Source organism: Manacus candei, unplaced genomic scaffold, assembly GCF_025592945.1.
Source record: "Manacus candei isolate 608988 ecotype Guabito, Panama unplaced genomic scaffold, ASM2559294v1 h1tg000045l, whole genome shotgun sequence".
Classification (NCBI taxonomy): domain Eukaryota; kingdom Metazoa; phylum Chordata; class Aves; order Passeriformes; family Pipridae; genus Manacus; species Manacus candei.
This window is the reverse complement of record NW_026138093.1, coordinates 6,596,641-6,613,764: the sequence shown is the minus strand read 5'-3', so window position 1 is coordinate 6,613,764 and position 17,124 is coordinate 6,596,641. Positions and strand designations below refer to the sequence as shown.

Here is a 17,124-nt window from a genome sequence, read left to right as displayed (position 1 = left end):
TCGTCCCACCTCCTGAAAAATTTACTCTAAATGAAGATTCCTGCCAGACAAAAGGTGCCGCCACAAAAAACTCTTCCTTCCCAAGAAGTTCCCAGGCTGCACAAACTACACCTGAAGCCAAAGCTTCCAGATTTTTTCCTGGTGTGAAGAGCTGCTGTTCCCGTTTTTCAGGCCTGCTCTGCAATGGCCGGTCCCACCTCGTGAAAAATTTAATCCAAATGAATATTCCTGCCAGACAAAATTTGCCGCTACAAAAAACTCTTGCTGCCCAAGAAGTGCCCAGGCTGCCCCACCAACTACTCCTGAAGCCAAAGGATCCAGACTTTTTTTCCTTAGGGAAAGAACTGCTGTTCCGTTTTTTCTGCCCTGCGCTGCAATCTCCAGTCCCACCTTTTTAAAAACTGAATCCTACTGAAGATTCCTGCCAGAAAAAAGGTGCCACCACAGAAAACTCATCTATCCCAAGAAGTACCCAGGCTGCAACAACTACACCTGAAGCCAAAGGATCCAGACTTTTTTTCCTCAGGGAAAGAGCTGCTGTTCCCTTTTTTCAGTCCTGCGCTGCAATGGCCGGTCCCACCTCCTGGAAAATTGAATCCGACTGAAGATTCCTGCCAGACAAAAGGTGCCACCACAGAAAACTCTTCCTGCCCAAGAAGTACCCAGGCTGCACCAACTACACCTGAAGCCAAAGGATCCAGATTTTTTTCCTGGTAGAAAGAGCTGCTGTTCCCTTTTTTCAGACCTGCGCTGCAATGGCCGGTCCCACCTCCAGAAAACTTTACTCCAGATGAAGATTCCTGCCAGACAAAAGGCGCCACCACAGAAAGCTCTTCCTGCCCAAGAAGTGCCCAGGCTACCCCAACAACTGCACCTCCATGACAAAGCTTCCAGAATTTTTTTCCTGGTGGAAAGAGCTGCTGTTCCTTTTTTCTACCCTGCTCTGCAATGACCGGTCCCACCTTTTAAAAAATTGAATCCAAATGAAGATTCCTGCCAGACAAAAGGTGCCACCACAGAAAACTCTTCCTGCCCAAGAAGTACCCAGGCTGCACCAACTACACCTGAAGCCAAAGGATCCAGACTTTTTTTCCTGGTAGAAAGAGCTGCTGTTCCCTTTTTTCAGCCCTGCTGCAATGGCTTGTCCCACCTCCTGAAAAATTTACTCCAAATGAAGATTCCTGCCAGACAAAAGGTGCCGCCACAAAAAACTCTTCCTTCCCAAGAAGTTCCCAGGCTGCAACAACTACACCTGAAGCCAAAGCTTCCAGATTTTTTCCTGGTGGAAAGAGTTGCTGTTCCCTTTTTTCAGACCTGCGCTGCAATGGCCGGTCCCACCTCCTGGAAAATTGAATGCAAATGAAGATTCCTCCTAGACAAAAGGTGCCACTACAGGAATCTCTTGCTGCCCAAGAAGTGCCCAGGCTGCCCCACCAACTACACCTCAAAACCAAAGGATCGAGACTTTTTTTCCTGGAAGAAAGAGCTGCTGTTCCCTTTTTTCAGTGCTGTGCTGCAATGGCCAGTCCCACCTCCAGAAAACTTTACTCCAGATGAAGATTCCTGCCAGACAAAAGGCGCCACCACAGAAAGCTCTTCCTGCCCAAGAAGTGCCCAGGCTACCCCAACAACTGCACCTCCATGACAAAGCTTCCAGACTTTTTTTCCTGGTGGAAAGAGCTGCTTTTCCCTTTTTTAAGCTCTGCGCTGCAATGGCCGGCCCCACCTCCTGGAAAATTGAATCCAAATGAAGATTCCTGCCAGAGAAAAGGTGCCACTACAGAAAGGTCTTTGCTGCCCAAGAAGTGCCCAGGCTGTCCCAAAATCTACACCTCAAAGACAAAGCTTCCAGAATTTTTTCCTGGTGGCTAGAGCTGCTGTTCCCTTTTTTCAGTCCTGTTCTGTAATGCCGGTCCCACCTCCTGAGAAATTGAATCCAACTAAAGATTCCTGCCAGAGAAATGGTGCCACCACAGAAAGGTCTTTGCTGCCCCAGAAGTGCCCAGGCTGCCCCACCAACTTCACCTCAAAGGCAAAGCTTCCAGACTTTTTTCCTGGTGGAAAGAGCTGCTGTTCCCTTTTTTCAGCCCTGCTCTGCAATGGCCGGTCCCACCTCCTGGAAAACTGAATCCAAATGAAGATTCCTGCCAGACAAAAGGTGCCACCACAGAAAACTCTTCCTGCCCAAGAAGTACCCAGGCTGCACTAACTACACCTGAAACCAAAGGATCCAGACTTTTTTTCCTGGTAGAAAGAGCTGCTTTTCCCTTTTTGCAGTCCTGTGCTGCAATGGCCGGTCCCACCTCCAGAAAACTTTACTCCAGATGAAGATTCCTGCCAGACAAAAGGTGCTACCACAGAAAGGTCTTGATGCCCAAGAAGTTCCCAGGCTGCCCCAAGAACTGCACCTGAAGCCAAAGGATCCAGACGTTTTTTCCTGGTGGAAAGAGCTGCTGTTCCCTTTTTTCAGCCCTGCTGCAATGGCCGGTCCCACCTCCTGAAAAATTTACTCTAAATGAAGATTCCTGCCAGACAAAAGGTGCCGCCACAAAAAACTCTTCCTTCCCAAGAAGTTCCCAGGCTGCACAAACTACACCTGAAGCCAAAGCTTCCAGATTTTTTCCTGGTGGAAAGAGCTGCTGTTCCCTTTTTTAAGCCGTGCGCTGCAATGGCCGGTCCCACCTCCTGGAAAATTGAATGCAAATGAAGATTCCTGCCAGACAAAAGGGGCCAACACAGGAATATCTTGCTGCCCAAAAAGTGCCCAGGCTGCCCCAAGAACTGCACCTGAAGCCAAAGGATTCAGACTTTTTTTCCTGGTAGAAAGAGCTGCTGTTCCCTTTTTTCAAGCCTGTTCTTCAGTGGCCGGTCCCACCTCCAGAAATCTTTGCTCCAAATGAAGATTCCTGCCAGACAAAAGGTGCCACCACAGGAATCTCTTGCTGCCCAAGAAGTGCCCAGGCTGCCCCACCAACTACACCTCAAAACCAAAGGATCCAGACTTTTTTTCCTGGTGGAAAGAGCTGCTGTTCCCTTTTTTCAGGCCAGTGCTGCAATGGTCGGCCCCACCTCCTTGAAAATTGAATCGGACTGAAGATTCCTGCCAGAGAAAAGGTGCCACTACAGAAAACTCTTCCTGCCCAAGAAGTACCCAGGTTGCACCAACTACACCTGAAGCCAAAGGATCCAGATATTTTTCCTGGTAGAAAGAGCTGCTGTTCCCTTTTTGCAGTCCTGTTCTGTAATGCCGGTCTCACCTCCAGAAAACTTTACTCCAGATGAAGATTCCTGCGAGACAAAAGGTGCCACCACAGAAAGGTCTTTGCTGCCCAAGAAGTGTCCAGGCTGCCCCAAAATCTGCACCTCAAAGCCAAAGGTACCAGACATTTTTTCCTGGTAGAAAGAGCTGCTGTTCCCTTTTTTCAGTCCTGTTCTGTAATGCCGGTCCCACCTCCTGAGAAATTGAATCCAACTAAAGATTCCTGCCAGAGAAATGGTGCCACCACAGAAAGGTCTTTGCTGCCCAAGAAGTGCCCAGGCTGCCCCACCAACTTCACCTCAAAGACAAAGCTTCCAGAACTTTTTCCTGGTGGAAAGAGCTGCTGTTCCCTTTTTTCAGCCCTGCGCTGCAATGGCCGGTCCCACCTCCTGGAAAATTGAATCCAAATGAAGATTCCTGCCAGACAAAAGGTGCTACCACGGAAAGGTCTTGATGCCCAAGAAGTGCCCAGGCTGCCTCAACAACTGCACCTGAATCCAAAGGATCCAGACTATTTTTCCTGGTGGAAAGAGCTGCTGTTCCCTTTTTTCAGACCTGCTCTACAATGGCCGGTCCCACCTCCTGGAAAATTGAATCCAAATGAAGATTCCTGCCAGACAAAAGGTGCCACCACCGAAAGGTCTTTGCTGCCCAAGAAGTGCCCAGGCTGCCGAAAGAACTGCACCTGAAGCCAAAGGATCCAGACTTTTTTTCCTGGTGGAAAGAGCTGCTGTTCCCTATTTTCAGACCTGTGCTGCAATGGCCGTTCCCACTTCCAGAAAACTTTACTCCAGATGAAGATTCCTGCCAGGCAAAAGGTGCCACCACAGAAAGGTCTTGATGCCCAAGAAGTGCCCAGGCTGCCCCACCAACTACACCTGAAACCAAAGCTTCCAGAATTTTTTCCTGGTGGAAAGAGCTGCTGTTCCCTTTTTTAAGTAGTGCGCTGCAATGGCCGGTCCCACCTCCTGGAAAATTGAATCCAACTGAAGATTCCTGCCATACAAAAGGTGCCACAACAGAGAACTCATCTATGCCAAGAAGTGCCCAGGCTGCCCCACCAACTGCACCTCAAAGCCAAAGGATCCAGACTTTTTTTCCTGGTGGAAAGAGCTGCTGTTCCCTTTTTTCAGCCCTGCACTGCAATGGCCGGTCCCTCCTCCTGGAAAATTTATTGTAAATGAAGATTCCTGCCAGACAAAAGGTGCCACCACAGAAAACTCATCTAGCCCAAGAAGTACCCAGGCTGCCCCACCCACTGCATCTCAAAGCCAAGGGATCCAGACTTTTTTTCCTGGTGGAAAGAGCTGCTGTTCCCTTTTTTCAGCCCTTCGCTGCAATGGCCAGTCCCACCGTTTAAAAAATTGAATCCAACTGAAGATTCCTGCCAGACAAAAGGTGCCACCACAGAAAGTTCTTGTTCCCCAAGATGTGCCCAGCCAGCCTTACCAACTACACCTGAAGCCAAAGGATCCAGCCTTTTTTTCCTGGTGGAAAGAGCTGCTGTTCCCTTTTTTCAGCCCTGCTCTGCAATGGCCGGTCCCACCTTTTAAAAAATTGAATCTAGCTGAAGATTCCTACCAGACAAAAGTTGCTACCACAGAAAACTCTTCCTGCCCAAGAAGTAACCAGCCTGCCGCAGCAAATAGACCTGAAGCCAAAGGATCCAGACTTTTTTCCTGGTGGAAAGAGCTGTTGTTCCCTTTTTTTAGTCCTGCTCTGCAATGGCCGGTCCCACCTCCTGGAAAATTGAATCCAACTGAAGATTCCTGCCAGACAAAAGGTGCCACAACAGAAAGCTCTTGCTGCCCAAGAAGTGCCCAGCCTGCACAAACTACACCTGAAGCCAATGGATCCAGACTTTTTTCCTGGTGGAAAGAGCTGTTGTTCCCTTTTTTTCAGTCCTACTCTGCAATGGCCGGTCCCATCTCCTGGAAAATTTACTCCAACTGAAGATTCCTGCCAGACAAAAGGTGCCACCACAGAAAACTCTCCCTGCCCTAGAAGTGCCCAGCCTGCCCCACCAACTACACCTGAAGCCAAAGGATCCAGACTTTTTTTCCTGGTGGAAAGAGCTGTTGTTCCCTTTTTTCATGTCTGCGCTGCAGTGGCCGGTCCCACCTTTTAAAAGTTGAATCCAACTGAAGATTCCTGCCAGACAAAAGGTTCCACCAGAGAAAGTTCTTCCTACCCAAAAAATGCCCAGGCTGCCTCAAAAACTGCACCTGAAACCAAAGGATCCAGACTTTTTTTACCGGGGGAAAGAGCTGCTGTTCCCTCTTTTCAGTCCTGCTCTGCAATGGCAGGTCCCACCTCCTGGAAAATTGAATCCAACTGAAGATTCCTGCCAGACAAAAGGTGCCACCACAGAAACTCTTCCTGGCCAAGAAGTACCCAGGCTGTACCAACTAAACCTGAAGCAAAAGGATCCTGCCTTTTTTTCTTTGCGGAAAGTGCTGCTGTTCCCTTTTTTTAGTCCTGCGCTGCAATGACCAGTATCACCTCCTGAAAAATTTAGTCCAACGGAAGATTCCTGCCAGACAAAAGGTGCCACCACAGAAAACTCTTCCTGCCCTAGAAGTGCCCAGCCTGCCCCACCAACTACACCTGAAGCCAAAGGATCCAGACTTTTTTCCTGGTGGAAAGAGCTGCAGTTCCCTTTTTTCAGGCCTGCGCTGCAATGGCCGGTCCCACCTCCTGGAAAGTTTATTGTAAATGAAAATTCCTGCCAGACAAAAGCTGCCACCACAGAAAGGTCTTGGTGCTCAAGAAGTGCCCAGGCTGCCCCACCAACTACTCCTGAAGCCAAAGGATCCAGACTTTTTTTCCTTAGGGAAAGAGCTGCTGTTCCGTTTTTTCAGCTCTTTGCTGCAATGGCCAGTCCCACCTTTTAAAAAATTGAATCCAGCTAAAGGTTCCTGCCAGACAGAAGGTGCCACCACAGAAAACTCTTCCTGCCCAAGAATTGCCCAGGCTTCCCAAAAAACTACACCTGAAGGCAAAGGTTCCAGACTTTTTTTTCCTCGTGGAAAGAGCTGCTGTTCCCTTTTTTCAGTCCTGCACTGCAATGGCCGGTCCCACCTCCTGGAAAATTTATTGTCCCTTCTCCTGAAAAATTTACTCCAACTGACGATTCCTACCAGACAAAATGTGCCACCACACAAAACTCTTCCTGCCCAAGAAGTACCCAGCCTGCTCCAGTAACTACACTTGAAACCAAAGGATCCAGACTTTTTTTCCTTAGGGAAAGAGCTGTTGTTCCCTTTTTTCAGTCCTGCGCTGCAATGACCGGTCCCACCTCCTGGAAAATTAAATCCAACTGAAGATACCTGCCAGACAAAATGTGCCACGACAGAAAACTCTTTCTACCCAAGAAGTACCCAGGCTACACCAACTACACCTCAAAACCAAAGGATCCAGACTTTTTTTCCTGGTGGAAAGAGCTGCTGTTCCCTTTTTTCTGCCCTGCTCTGCATCGGCCGGTCCCACCTCCTAGAATAGTGAATCCAAATGAAGATTCCTCCTAAAAAAAAGTTGCCACCACAGGAATTTTTTGCTGCCCAAAAAGTGCCCAGGCTGCCCCACCAATGGCACCTGAAACCAAAGCTTCCCGAATTTTTTCCTGTTGGGAAGAGCTGCTGTTCCATTTTTTTAAGCCCTGCGCTTCAATGGCCAGTCCCACCTCCTGAAAAATTGAATCCAAATGAAGATTCCTGCCAGACAAAAGGTGCCCCAACAGAGAGGTCTTACTGCCCAAGATGTGACCAGGCTGCCCACCACTTACATCTGAAACCGAAGGATCCAGACTTTTTTTCCTGGTGGAAAGAGTAGTTTTTCCCTTTTTTGTGCCCTGCTCTTCAATGGCCGGTCCCACCTCCTGAAAAATTGAATCCAACTGCATATTCCTGCCAGACAAAATGTGCCACCACAGAAAACTCTTGCTGCCTGAGAAGTGCCCAGACTGCCCCATCAACTACAGCTGAAAGACTAAGGTTCAAGACTTTTTTTCCTTAGGGAAAGAGCTGCTGTTCTCTTTTTTCTGCCCTGCGCTGCAATGGCCGGTCCCACCTCCTGAAAAATTTACTCCAACTGAAGATTCCTGCCAGACAAAAGGTGCCACCACAGAAAGTTTTTCCTGCCCAAGAAGTGCCCAGGCTGCACCAACTACACCTGAAGCCAAAGGTTCCAGACTTTTTCTCCTTAGGGAAATAGCTGCTGTTTCCTTTTTTCAGCACTGTACTTTAATAGCTGGTCCCACCTCCTGAAAAATTTACTCCAAATGAAGATTCCTGCCAGACAAAAGGTGCCACCACAGAAAGCTCTTCCTGCCAAAGTGCCCAGCCTTCCCCAGCAATTGTACCTCAAAGCCAAAGGTTCCACACTTTTTTTCCTGGTGGAAAGAGCTGCTGTTCCCTTTTTTCTACCCTGCGCTGCAAGGGCTGGTCCCTCCTTTTAAATATTGAATCCAAATGAAGATTCCTACCAGACAAAAGGTGCCACCACAGAAAACTCTTCCTGCCCAAGAAGTGCCTAGGCTACTCCAACAACTGTACCTTGTGACAGGTAATGAGGCTTTAAATTTAGGTTGCAAGCTATAAAAGATTTTTTAATGCCACAAACAAGCAAAAACGGCTGACCAGGCGACCGGAGGAAACCCCTGTTCCTGCCGCAGTCCGCAAAGGGGAACAGAAACAGCACTTATTATACCCTCCTTTGTCACCTCCCCCCCAAAGTCATGTCATCAGTCCATTGGTGGAGATTTCATGGGCTGCATCCTGCTTGGTTCCCTCTTCGCGGGCCAGCTCTGGGTTGGTTCCTCCTTTCACGGGCCATCTCCGTTGCTGAGGGGTGTCCACCAATAATTTTAAAGTCATTAGTCTCTATTAGGCCGTGGTTCTGGAAACTTCCATCAGGATGACGGTTGATCACCCGGACTCTTCGTGGCCGACCCCTCCGTATTGCTCCCCATTAATATGCTTAGAACAAACAGCTTCAAAGTACAATATGCTAAATCATCATTGCGTTGTGGTTAATCAGTTTGCAGCTTACAGAACTTGTGGTTAGGCATTGCATAACACTCTAACTTGTGATTCCAACAAAGCAGTTAACACAATATAATAGCTTTATTAACTCTTTCTCTCATTTGAACAGCAAATTTCTTTAGATCACTTATAACACTGCTCCTCGCAGGTAGGATTTGGGTGTGGGGGTCTCAGTTTTGGTGTGTGGGGGGGTCTCAGTTTGGGTCTGAGGGGTCTCTGGGGTGTCAGCTTGGGTCAGGGGGTCTCAGGCTTTGGGTCTGGGGGTCTCAGGGGTCCCAAGGCCTCAGTTTGGGTCTGGGGGCCTTCGTTCTGGGGGTCTTAGTTTGGGTCTGGGGATCTCAGCTTTTGCGTCTGGGGGGCTCAGGATTTGGGTCTGGGGGTCTCAGTTTGGCTCTGGGGATCTCAGGTTTTGGGTCTGGGGGGCTCAGGATTTGGGTCTGGGGGGCTCAGTTTGGGTCAGGGGGGCTCAGTTTGGGTCCAAGGGGCTCAGGATTTGGGTCTGGGGGTCTCAGGGATCCCAAGGTCTCCATTTGGGTCTGGGGGTCTCAGGGTTTGGGTCTGGGGGGTCTCAGGTGGTCTCAGCATCAGGTTTTGTCCCCCACACCCGTGTCAAAATGTCCCCCGCCCCCCCCCCAACCAGTATTTCCTGTTCCCAAACTGGGACAGGGAACCAAAACTGGGAGGGGGAAGGGGGGAAACTGGGAGGGGCTGAGGGGGGCCCAATGACCTTCTGATGGGTCTGGGGGACCCCCAAAGACCCCGGGGGGACCCCCAATGACCCCTCACTGTTCTGGGAACTCCCAAAGACCCCCCCCAGCAGGGACAGGGACCCCCAGTGACCCCCTCAGGGTCAGTCGCCCTCCATGGGGGTTGGGGGGCACTGGTGACCTCCCCTAACCCCCCCTCTGTCCCCGCAGGCTCCCAGTGCTCCCAGACCCCCCCCGAAGGCTGCGCCCCGTGCATGACCCCTGGAGCCCCCCGAGACGCCGACCCCCGTGACCGTGACCACCGGGAGCCCCCCGAGCCCCTCCTGCTCCCCGGCCCCGCCCCAGGGGTGGCTCCGGGTGTGGGGGGGGCCCCCCTCCCGCGAGGGGCCCGTGGGGACCCCCCTGACCCTCGAGTTCCAACTCCGAGGCCCCCCCGACACCGCCCTGACCTGGCTCCAGGCGTGTCCCCCCGGGCTCGGGGAGGTCCCCCGGAGCTGCCCCTGGCCCCAGGAGGTGGTGGCCACCCGGGGGGCCGCTGGATGGACCAGGTGGTGCTGGAAGGGGGGGGAAGCTCCACCCTAACCTTCCCCAAACTGTCCCACAACGACTCCGGGCTCTTCTTCTGCCGCGTGGAGTCCGGGGGGGAGACGGCCCAGAGCTGCGGCACCTTCGTCAGGGTCCTCGGTGAGTGGGGGGCGCGGGGGGGGCTCAGCCAGGTCACTCGGCCCCTCCCGGTGCCCCCAGTATGGTACCAGTATAGCCCAGTCCCTCCCAGTTTAACCCAGTCCCTCCCAGTATACCCAGTCCCTCCCAGTGTACCCAGTCCCGTTCCCACAGAGCCGGTTCCCGCCCCGTTCCTGGCGCTGAGGGAGAGCACCAAGAACCGGATCCTGACGGCGCAGGGGGTGCTGCTGCTACTCTGCTCGGCCGGGCCGGGGCTGCTGCTGCTGCTCAGGGTGGGACACTGGGACAAACTGGGACAGCTGGGACAGGGGGACACCAACTGGGACACTGGGACACCAACTGGGACACTGGGACAACTGGGACACCCAACTGGGACACTGGGACACCAACTGGGACACTGGGACAACTGGGACAGGGGGACACCAACTGGGACACTGGGACCCCCAGTTCTGTCACTGGGACCCCCAATTGGACACTGGGACCCCCAGCTGGGACACTGGGGACAGCAGCTGGAACTTTGGGACCCCTAAATGGGACACTGGGGATGCCAATTGGGACACTGGGGACACCTAATTGGGACACTGGGGACACCAACTTGGACACTGGGGACACCAACTGGGACACTGGGGACACCAGCTGGGACATCGGGTCATGTAAATGGGACACTGGGGACACCAATTGAGACATTGGGGACATTAATTGAGACCCTGGGGACACCAATTGCCCTCCAGGTCCCCCAAAATCCCCCCCTGGGTAACCCCAATCCTCCCCAACCCCCCAAACCCCCTGGTACCCCCAATTCCCCCCCCCCCAGATGCCCCAAAATCCCTTCAACCCCCCCGTACCTCCCAGTTCCCCCCAGTCCCCCCCAGTTCCCCCCAACCTCCTCTTGCCATCCCCAAATCCCCCCAGTCCTCCCCAGAGACACCCAACCCCCCCTGGCCACCCCTAAATCCCCCTGGTGCCCCCCAAAACCCCCCTGGCCACCCCTAAATCCCCCTGGTGCCCCCCAAAATCCCCCTGGCCACCCCTAAATCCCCCTGGTGCCCCCCAAAACCCCCCTGGCCACCCCTAAATCCCCCTGGTGCCCCCCAAAACCCCCCTGGCCAGCCCAACCCCCTCCGGCCACCCCTAAATCCCTCTAGTGTCCCCCAAACCCCCCAGCCCCCCCAAAACCCCCCTGGAGCCCCCCCAAACACCCCCTGGCCACCTCAAAACCCCCTTGTGCCTTTTTTTCCCCCTCCTCCGGCCACCCTTAAATCCCCCCTGGTGCCCCCAGAAACCCCCCCCGGCCACCCCAAAACCCCCCTAGTGCCCCCAAAACGCCCCCTGGCCACCCCAAAACCCCCCTGTGCCCTCTTTCCCCCCCCCCGGCCACCCCTAAATCCCCCCTTGTGCCCCCAGAAAACCCCCCCTGGCCACTCCAAAAACCCCCTGGTGCTCCCAAAACCCCCCTGGCCACCCCAAAACCCCCCTGTGCTCCCTTTCCTCCCCCCCCGGCCACCCCTAAATCCCCCCTGGTGCCCCCAGAACCCCCCCCCGGTGCCCCCAGAACCCCCCCCCCGGCCACCCCAAAACCCCCCTGTACCTCCAACCCCCCCCCGCCACCCCTAAATCTCCCCTGGTGTCCCCCAAAACCCCCCTGGCCACCCCAAAAATTCCCTGTGCCCCCTTTTTTCCCCCCCGGCCACCCCTAAACCCCCCCTGGCCACCCCTAAATCCCCTCTGGTGCCCCCAAAGCCCTCCTGGCCACTCCAAACCCCCCCCGTGCCCCCTGTTCCCCCCCCCCAGAAGCGCTGGGCCAACGAGCAGCTGCTGCACCCCGAAAAAACCACATGCGAGGAGGAAAACCTCTACGAGGTGACGTTCTGGGGGCCCCCGTGCCCCAAAATCGTGCTGGGGGGGGGGTCTATCACTCTCTAAACCCCCCCAAACCGACCCGAATCCCCCCCTTTCCTCGTTTTCAGGGGCTGAACCTGGACGAGTGTTCGATGTACGAGGACATTTCCCGGGGGGTCCAACCCACCTACCAGGACGTGGGGACCCTCCCCGGCGACTCCCAGCTGGAAAAGCCCTGAGGGACCCCCCGAAAAAGGGGGGTGGGACCCCCCGGGAAGGGGTTTGGGACCCCCTGGCTCTGCTTGGCCCCCCCCAATGCTCTACTCTGGTGACACAAGGCTGTGCTGACCCCCCTCCAAAATAAAACTGCTGTGGGTTCTGTGGGTTTTGGGGGGTTAGTTACTTGTTAGTAATTAATGAGTGGTTAATTAATCAACAAGGGGAGGCAGGTGAGAGCAGAGATGCCTCAGAGTCTGATGGGAAGGGGGGTCTTGTAGTGACCCCCATTTTTCCCCTATTATCCCCCATTTTCCTTCTTCATCCCCTATTTTCCCCATTTTCCCTCATTTCTCCCATTTTCCCTCATTATCCCCATTTTCCTCATTACCTCGTTTTCCCTCATTTCCCCCATTTTCCCCCCTTATCCCCTATTTTCCCTTATTTCCCCCATTCCCCCCATTATCCCCACTTTTCCTCTCAGACACCCATTTCCCCCCCTTTTCAACCATTATCCCTTCTTTTCCCTCCATTATCCCATATTTTCCCCCACTGTTCCCCGTTTCCCCCATTATCCCACATTTCTCCCCTATTATTCCCCATTTTCCCTCATTATCTGACATTTTTCCCTATTATTCACCATTTTCCCCCATTATCCCCCATTATCCCACATTTCTTCTTCCTTATCCCCCATTTCCCCCTCACTATCCCCCATAATCTCCTATTTTTCCTCATTACCCCTCATTTTCCCCATTTCCCCCTCACTCTCCCCCATTACCCTCCCATTTCTCTCCCTTTCTTCCCTATTTCACCTCATTTTACCCCATTTCCCCCCATTATTTCCCATTTGCCCTCATTATCCCCCATTTCTGCCCCATTATCCTCCATTTCTACCCCATTATCTGTCGCTGATAATGTCGGAACGGCCAAAGCGACACGAAAAAAGGTTCCAGCAAAGTTTATTCCAAGGAAAAAGCAGGGACAGCCACCCGGGGCTGCTGCGCAGCCCCTTAAGTACAGTTTTTGAACACACGTAATGCACACCGATAGGACAGTTCAAACTTTCACACCAGAATTCTTACAGCTAATAGGTGCATTTTCTAAACTCTACTTTCTCACAACAACTTTGCTCTTTCTCAAAACAGCCCAGTTCTTTCCCACAACAGTCCCGAGCACCTGCTCTTATTTTTCTCTCATGTTGATGTTCTTCCCAACCACTCTCGTTCAAAACAGGTCCTTGTTCTCATGAGACAGTGCTCCTGTTCTCATGAGACAGTGTTCTCTGTTCCCACAGGACAGCTTCTTCAGGATGCATCAGTATGTTGTCAGGATCAGGGCCTCCATTTTCAGTCCTCTCTTTCAGTCTATCTCAGGGGTATACTTTGATCTGGTCAACATCTATTGCTTCGTCAGTATGTGCCAAGGTGCTGACAGACCTGCTGTCACCCCTGACAGTTTTCTTCCTTTCTGAGGAGGATTTATTTTTCTTAGGTGGGAAATTGCCAAAAATAGACAGCAAAATCAGACTGCAGTTCAGAGATCACACTCTCATCTCCGTGGAACCAGATCAAGAGAATGCTGTGGGTACAGTGAAGCCACCCCTGTACATTTGGGGTGGGCTGGGGAGTGCATGTGAGGCATGTGAGTTGTTGCTCTCCTGTGCAAAAGGTCTATGAGGGTCATGCAGTTACACTGAGCTGGATCCTGCATCCCATTAGGGTTTGTTAGGATACTGTGGGGTTGTTTGTTGAGTGATATGGCACATTCCAACCTTATGTAGCAGTTCGTTTGGATACATGTCCGGAATAAAGCCAAGTGCTAGAAATACTCAAACACACAAAATATCTTTTATTACAGTGAGAATAATAGTAATAATAAACGTAGCAAGAGGAATTAAAAACTAAAAAAAAAGGATACAAAATAACTATCTTATCGGGTGGCATTAAAACAAATACTACGAACAGCATTTAATACAGTATTAACTAGTGAAAAGGGATACCAAAAAAGGATCTTAACACAATATTATGGATAACACGGTATTGGTTAGTAAAAAGGGAAACTAAAGGAAAAATACCATAAACATAAAAGGGGAATTAAAGGAACACTAAAAGGATATTAAAAAGTTTGTTCTCTCAGTTGCTTCCTGTCAATAAACTGTGCTTACCCACACAGACAGGCCAGGGCTGCCAGGATCTGCAGCAGCTGGTCGGTGCCCGTGCTTAGCGGGCGTCCCCATGGAACAACACAGTCTCCATGGCAGGATGAGGATCGCTCACCCCAGCAGTCCTGACACCCCATTTTATCAGCTCTGCATTACACCACGTAGGGCCAGTACCCAGTATAAGGTGATGCCTGAGTGGCAGCCAAACCCTGCCTGTTCATCACCTGATAGCAACAGTCTGTGCATGCCCTGCTGTAGGGCAAGGGGCCAGCGACCCCTGCCCACAGAATCTTCCTCCCATCATCATCTTTCTCACCCCTATGTATGACCTCTAGCATTGTGTTTCAAGGGTAGATGTATCTATCTTGCAATATGTAGCCAAACCAAGGAAGAACTCAGCTCTGATAATAGGGGATATCAGGCTGACTTGCTAAAAAGCACAATGGACCTTACAATTAGCTTGTGCCATGAAGTTACACTGTACCATACTCTGGCTGGTTTCACATCCTAATATGATTCCTTTCTCATGCCTCTATGCTCCATTGATCATCTAATTCAAAAGTACCCCCCTTACAGACATGAAACAGTTTAAAGTCCTGTAGATGTAGAGATGAAAAAGTCATATCTAAAATATAGTGCTAGCTTGTTCCTAAGCGTTTCCAAAACTCCTTCCCATCAGGTGCCAGGATGGGTGGGCAGGAGGTGACTTTATTTATTCAGACCATTCTTGTACGTGTGAGTGCTGCTCTTTCACCCCTTTCCCTCTATTTCTGGGTTGGTTTCTAGAGCTGTTTTTGAAAGAAACACTTTTTACACCCTCACACGTGAATATTTTTAAAGAAATACAGGACACAAAAATCTAGTAAAACCAAGATTTAACAAAATGGTGAAATCACACTCCTTTATGTACTCTGAGCACTCTGCTACTGACAGTTTGTGTAGTTCTCCATATACTGAAAATGTAACTAAGGATCAAGCAATTTTCTGTGTATTCTTTATTTCCTTTTAAATTTTTTTTCTGTCATCAAATTGGCTGCAGGATTTGGTCCTGTCTTTGCAGAGGATGAATGTCACTGTCTTTTTATGTTTGATATTTTATTGCTTAGGGGGACTGTCAGTGGGAGAAGTGGTGGGAAGGATCCTCCACTCAGGGGCTGGAGCTTCAGCTTCTAAAGAAGGCTGTACTTAATCAAAGAGCTGCAACTCAGGATTTCTCCCAGCCTTCCAGAACTTTTCATTTAGCCAGCTGAGAGTGCCCAGGGCACAGCCAGGTTAATGTTTAACTCTTCCAACACTGGGCTCATCCCGAGGATATCCTGTCATCCTGAGAAGAAGGAAGGGAGATGCTGTGCCTGTTCCCTAGGGCTGGGCAGGAAGCAAAATCTTCAAAGCCCTGGCCCTTCTGAAGGAGTTGATCTTGTGTTATTCCTCAGTAGTCAGCACTGAAAATTCTGTATCTAAGATACAATGAAAAGGAGAGTTGATGAGAGACTTGTGTGGGGGAAAGTGGGTTTTTTTGTTTGTTTTTGTGAGGATCTTTTAGTGCCAAATGAAGGTTGGATCATGAAAATCAGTCTTGTTACTGACAAAAACTGTAAAGGCATTTGAATGCTTTCAGACACTGTAACCATTTTCCTTTCTTTCACTTTCTCACCCCTTGCAAATCAGACACAGTTCCTAGAGGACAGGAGAATAAAATAAACAAAAAAAAGAAATTGTTTTTCTACTCATGAGGTCTGTTGGTTTTGAATGCATTTAGATCCTACTGCTTCCATGCTCTTTTTCAAGTAGCACCAGATAAATACCTATGAACTACTGAGATGAGAGTGATCATTCTTACTTCACAAAATGTTTCTCTTTTTTTTTTTCCTATCCTGTGTCCCTTTTTTGTTTTGTACCATGGAGTGACTATATTTTTGTTCTAAGCTAATTCACTGCTGCTGTTTTGGGTACAACTAATGTCAAGCAGCAAACCTGTAGCATGCCAGAAACAGGCTACAGTGGATTGAAGACACAACTTATGTTTGATTGTGTGTAAATACAGAGAGTTAGTTGGGTTTATCTGATAGCCTGGCAGAGAGAGGACCAGGACAAACTGTTTTCAGTAACTGTGCTGTTCAGACACCTGATAAGATGGAGAGTGCTTTGGAACTACTGATATGCTTTGAATAAGAAAAGAATAATCAGGTCCATTGGCACTGGCTTATCAGGAAGGAAGTAAAATGCCAGCACTTTTACATGAGCAAAAGGAAATGTTTTAGACACTTTGGGCCATTTTTCCACTGAAATTAAATAGCAGGAGGCTTTGAGTGTGCTGGAAGGATAATGGAAGGATAAATGGAAGGATTTATTACCTTGACAGAATGACAGGTGAATGTGTTCAGAGAGGAGTCCTCAGCAACAAGAACAGCTCTTTGGATAAGTGACCACATCTATTCATGCTTTTTTTGGTAGAGATTAAGTATTTATTTATTTATCTACTCTCCCCCACAGATGATGATAGTCTGGCTTTGGAATCAGCAACACACTTCAGCCACTAATACAAGGCAATATGTGAGCTGCTGCTGCTTCCAAAATGCAGTATCCTGGCATTTCAGTCAACTTTATAATCTGGCAAAAACCCACTTGGCAATATTAAAATCTAGCTTCTGAAGTACTTTTATTTCTGAAAGCTTTTTGATGTCTTTTTATATCTCTTTAGCATATATTAAATTTCTTGGGAGCAGTGGCCAGGATGTACACTTGATGGATGACTGGGGTGGGGAGTCTCCCCCCACCCTCTGCTTTTTTTTCCCTCCCCTTTCATTTTAAGAGGTGTGATAATTGTGCATTAGGTAATGCTGGAACATGAATCCTGCAGATGCAGCTGTTTGACAACATTAAAGTGGGGGGTTTGTACCATTGTTAGGTAAGTTAGCAGAGATTTTCCAAGCTAAGAAGGACAGCCTGCTGCCAAGCTCTGGCAACTCTCTTAAGAAGTCTTTTGCTTGAGGATGCCCTGAGGGAAACGATGACTGGATGCTTTTCTGAGGGCACAAACTGCCTGTTTTCTCTTCCATAGCATTCAGAATGGGACTCCTTGTTCCAGCCTGCCTGCTCAGGGTTTTGTGGTGCTGGGTTGGGGTTTTCATGTGGTTTTTCTCCTGGGATAAAGTTGTATACAGTGAATATTGATTATTCATCCCATGTCTGGTTCACTGTCTACATCCTGAATTT

General features: G+C 50.2%; 1 protein-coding gene and 1 pseudogene across 1 annotated transcript; one reads left to right on the top strand and one right to left on the bottom strand.

Moving 5' to 3' along the window:
* Nucleotides 1–17,124, bottom strand: part of LOC127474814 (zinc finger protein 208-like) — a 549,167-nt pseudogene that overhangs the window by 372,545 nt on the left and 159,498 nt on the right.
* LOC127475009 (B-cell antigen receptor complex-associated protein alpha chain-like) lies at nucleotides 9,263–11,879 on the top strand. Its single transcript, XM_051796310.1, has 4 exons — nucleotides 9,263–9,692; nucleotides 9,846–9,964; nucleotides 11,484–11,552; nucleotides 11,660–11,879. Exons 1-4 carry the CDS (start codon nucleotides 9,263–9,265, stop codon nucleotides 11,768–11,770), a joined length of 729 nt encoding a protein of 242 aa, XP_051652270.1. The 3' UTR covers nucleotides 11,771–11,879.

Excerpts from the sequence above, each read along its gene's own strand:
- LOC127475009 (XM_051796310.1), top strand. The coding sequence starts at position 9,263 with ATGACCCCTGGAGCCCCCCGAGACGCCGACCCCCGTGACCGTGACCAC. Across the intron at positions 9,965-11,483 it reads GGCTGCTGCTGCTGCTCAGG|AAGCGCTGGGCCAACGAGCA; the intron begins GTGGGACACTGG and ends CCCCCCCCCCAG. Across the intron at positions 11,553-11,659 it reads AGGAGGAAAACCTCTACGAG|GGGCTGAACCTGGACGAGTG; the intron begins GTGACGTTCTGG and ends CCTCGTTTTCAG.